Source organism: Ptychodera flava, chromosome 3 (assembly GCF_041260155.1).
Source record: "Ptychodera flava strain L36383 chromosome 3, AS_Pfla_20210202, whole genome shotgun sequence".
Classification (NCBI taxonomy): Eukaryota; Metazoa; Hemichordata; class Enteropneusta; family Ptychoderidae; genus Ptychodera; species Ptychodera flava.
This window is the reverse complement of record NC_091930.1, coordinates 30,537,330-30,542,010: the sequence shown is the minus strand read 5'-3', so window position 1 is coordinate 30,542,010 and position 4,681 is coordinate 30,537,330. Positions and strand designations below refer to the sequence as shown.

The 4,681-nt window shown below is 37.3% G+C and overlaps 1 protein-coding gene across 1 annotated transcript; it reads left to right on the top strand.

The window, feature by feature from the left end:
- Positions 1 to 1,298: 1,298 nt before the first annotated feature.
- On the top strand, positions 1,299 to 4,342 carry LOC139129109 (vascular endothelial growth factor receptor 2-like). The gene is made up of 4 exons (XM_070694766.1): positions 1,299 to 1,493; positions 2,557 to 2,607; positions 2,973 to 3,035; positions 4,091 to 4,342. Exons 1-4 carry the CDS (start codon positions 1,299 to 1,301, stop codon positions 4,340 to 4,342), a joined length of 561 nt encoding a protein of 186 aa, XP_070550867.1.
- The last annotated feature ends 339 nt before the right edge of the window (positions 4,343 to 4,681 follow it).

Genomic DNA, 4,681 nt, shown 5'->3' with positions numbered 1-4,681 from the left:
CTTGGAATTAATCGACGTCAGCAGAGACATGGCCGGATATTACACCTGTATGGCGAGTAACACCTTCTATGACGATACCCAAGGTGTTGGCAACAGCAGCATCTATGTAGATGTACTGTGTAAGTGAAAATGAAAACACACTCGTTACAACCATGTACAAAACTGCCTACTACTCCGACAATATCATCAGCAGTTTAAACGATCTATGTCTGTCGAAGGTCAACTTTGTGATTGCTTTATACGTAAATTAAATTAGGGTAACGGAGTTAAACCATAGTCTTACAGAATGGTACTTACTTTTGTCAAGAAATGAATGCGATAAAGATTTAATATCTCGCTCATTTACCAAATCGTAAAATTACTGGAGATTACCCTTCATATAGAATATGTACGTTGCCTTTTTTTGGCTGATTGATGGGCGCCCCCAGGTTTCTATATTGTATCTTTATGATTATGGGTAATTTAAAGGAAGTGCTACTCTTGCCCGCGCCGTTACATATGCCGGGAAACACACGATAATTGTGCAGTATTGTTTCAGCAACAAACAATGGAACTATGGTCATTACTTTACAAGCTATAACAACTTGATAAATATAACGGACATTCACCGACAAGTTGTAGTTCACCTAATTAGGCGGTATATTTGCTCATTATTCTGAACGGCAGTGGCATCCACTGTATTACTCTAGCTGTTTTGATCTCAAAGAGAGACGTCAATAATGCTAATTAGTTTTTCATTTTTAATCTAGATCTTCGCAACTTTTTTATTTTAATGACCTTGAAGGATACAACTGGACATTTATAACGTGTCTGCAAGCGGGACTGTAGCCGTAAAGTTTTATGATAATATTTTCGTGCGTTTGTCTTGTGACGTGAACCCGTTTTCTTGTCATCTTCGTCAAGCATACTGAAAATAAAACTAGTACGCCGCAGCTGACACTACACACGTAGTGGCATAATAACGGTTATTGTTGCAAATATGGATTCTACCACAGACGTACAGCTATTTATCACTGGACAGTACAAACGTACCGGGTGTCTAGACCAACTTAAGAACAGGTATATTTCAAAAAAGTGTCGAATCGGAATGTTGAAAAAAATATACATAGTTCAAATAATTTTCTTCACAGAAAACACAGCAACACATTACCCTTTATCTCATGTCGTCTGAGGTTATATTTTAATGTGACAAGATACCGAAAATTCTTTCTTTTGAAGTCGAACCAGCCGTTCAGCTATCGCAGTTTAGCCAAGAAGTCGAGGTCAATATCGGTGCCAACGCATCGCTCGTCTGCGTGATGTCCGCAAATCCTACACCAACCTTTGTGTGGCAGAAAGACGGCAATAACATCACTACGAACTCAGAGGAGACGACAGAAGGGACAGAGACAACGAGTACGTTGACCTTGACTTCCGTCACAAATGAAGACTATGGAGAGTATATCAGTACGGCTACAAACGACGTCTCTGAAGACCAGTGCAAAATTAAATTGGTAGGGAGGGGAGGAGTGTCTGCAGGAGGTATGCATCTCATCAAATGTCGAACGTTAGTTTCTTTATCTGCTGCAGAATTGCCCTTATCCCAGTCTTTTGTATATCAAGCGGCTAGCACATATGTATTGCGTTATCCTTGATTTCCACAAATAGCGCAATACTGGAATGTGAGATAAATCTATCCGTAACATTGTATGACTTGCAACACCAGAAAGGCAGAGGTGAATCAGAAATATCAACAAATGAGACTACAATTCTCAAAACGTATTCCAAGCAAAACGAACTATTTAATATGCTTACATGTAAATAGACTGTCAATCCGTCATATTATGTTTTACATATTTTCAGACATACCGAATGAATCATAACCTTTATGTATTACATTAAACTTAACCCGCCTTTCTCATAGAGTATGTACACATCACGGCATTACCAAAGAAATTGAACATTCTTTAAAAGTTTGAATGAATTTTCATTCAATTTTACTGTGAGTAATTTCGTACAGTCTATATGAAGATCATTCTGGATATTTCACTGGAAAGATTCATTTAAATATGCGGATTATGTTAATCTTTCTATTAAGATGATCACTTTTAAATTTTATTATTTCGTCTTTCTGTTCCTGTTATCATTTCACTTCGTCAGCAATTTTCGGAACAGTTTCTGCTTTACTTATCGGTGTCGGCATTGCTCTGGCTCTCGGATATTACATGTATACGAGGAGGAACAAGTTGCCTGTAGGTATCGACTCAACAGTATTTCCATACTATTTTCCTTGCAAGCTATCGCTTACAACTTTGAAATATACTTTGTACATGTACCACATCTTTCTGTCTTTGTCTCTTTGTGTCTATCTGTGTCTCTCTTTTTTCGATCCTATGTAGTGTATTTATTGTCAACCATCCAATCAACTGATCAACCCGACGCTGGTCGATTTATCTATCGATTTTTTTTCTTTCAACTCATGTATCCGTAGTAAAACAGCCATATCCTGGTGAGCGCACACGTTACGGTAATAGTTACACCATTGATCAGCTTATTTCTGTGTTTATCGTTTGGCAGAAAGAAGAACGAGAGATGCCTTTAGGATCAGAATTAGAACATATTGGAAAGGTATGTAAGAAAAACAGACAGACAGACAACCATATAGGTAGACACAGAAGGAATTAAAATGATGATGGTACTGTGTACTTCATCGCTACAGATTTGATGTCTCCTTTCATTTTTAAATCTTCCAAATTCTCAATTTTATTGAGGAAATGAAAGAGTCTTACCTCGTAGTAATTTTCTATTTTATGATATGCTGATTCATTAATCATAAATCATTAACTCATTAATCGCTTCACTATCGAGCTAGACCTGTGTCATTTTTAGGGTCATGAATCTACATTAGCGAAGCATCTTTTATGTAGAATAGTAGACGTGCAACTTAAGAGGTAATCTGTTTTAGGTGTGATATCATCTTCTTTGCATAGCAGGACTACGATGAAGACGGAGCTCATTATCAGAATGTGGATTTCTCTAAGGCAAGAACTTCATTGGTATGTATTCTGACGATCGCTTCAATTGTAAGAGGAAGGCGTTCTCTTTGATATCACCATCATGGGTAATAATTGTATAATTTCCGAGCAATACAGTACTTTCTCGGCGCAAAACGAAGGCAGAGGTGTTTTTGTCATTTATGTGTACGCATTGCACTCTAAATTGTTTGATAAGGGTAATCGGCATTTTTGCATGGAATGATTTCGTAGCCCATTCAAAACATTTGAAGTTTTTTTCGTCAGAAAAAGGGGGGGGGGGAGAAGTTGCATTGCATAATTACCAGAATTACAAAATTTTATAACCATCTAAGTAGCTGTTTTTGTTCTCAAATATTTTGATGCAAATGTATGGTTCTCATACTATATATTTTCAAAAGCAGAGACTCTAAGTTGTAATATGGTAGCAGTAGTTTACTTGAAGGTTGACGTGGGTGTATATATGGGTAATAATAAGTCAAAAACTCGATGCTATTTTCTGAAATCTGATATTTCATCTAGAAGAAGAGTGTATTTAGAAAAAAAAAAGACTTATTTTTTATTATCTATCCTCATTCTAAAATAGCAAGAGTTGAAAGACTGACACTCAAAAAGTGCTTTAAATCATAATTAGCAAACTTTAAATGCCTCTTATTCAAAATGTAAGAACTATATTGCCGAACAAAGTAGTCGTTTTATTATGTAGCATTTAGAGAACATAATGTGAAGATTTCACAAAATTTGATCCAGCCGGAGTGGAGTTAAATTCTTTGGAAATTTTGAAATAGGGAGGAAAAAGGAGCCAGGAAATCGGGTGATTTACATACATTTGCATAAATTAACACTTCTCAATCACGCAACTTACGGCTGATAAAATCAATTAAATGTGAATAAATATATGCAAAAACGTGACTTTTGAGCAAAATATGCTGTGTTGGGTGCAGTGCCTCCTTAAACCTATACAATCGTGATATACATACAAAAGTAACAAGTGTAGATATTATGCAAGGCAATATTTCGGGATCAATGCAGCCAAGCGAAAAAGTAAAATTCATAGATTTTACATACATTACCCACAGGAAAACGATTACACGTCTTCAGAATCGCAGTACACCACGCTTACGATTGGTCGGACTGGTACTGGTACAACTGACATCTACATGAAACTCGGCGAACGCTCCGATGATTTCCCCCGCGAACACATCGAAATGTCACGAATCGTCGGCACGGGATCGTTCGGACAGGTAAACAAAGCTACGGCGACTGAAATTGCCGGCAAGAGTGGCAAGACAGTGGTAGCTGTGAAATACGTCAAAGGTAAGACTTTCTGAAGTAAGTGACAATTATTTCTCTAACTGAAATGATGTCTATCTTTTCCCTTATCTTGCATCCTGATGTACCAACACGTCCACAAAATGTACTCTCACCTCCTGTGTCCTATGATGTCATTCACACCAGCTATCCTCGATAAACAGCATGACAAATCCATTCACCGAAAATCTTCCTCCAGCTGGCCTTCACCATTTAATCCAGGTTTCGCGCCGTTTGCGCCCTCAGCGGTGTTTTTTCCTATCGTAGGCTTTTGTCTTTTTATATAATCATAAAATCCTCTCAGACAGTGCCTCTGATGATGATAAAAGAAGACTGACCGTAGAACTAAAAATAATGAA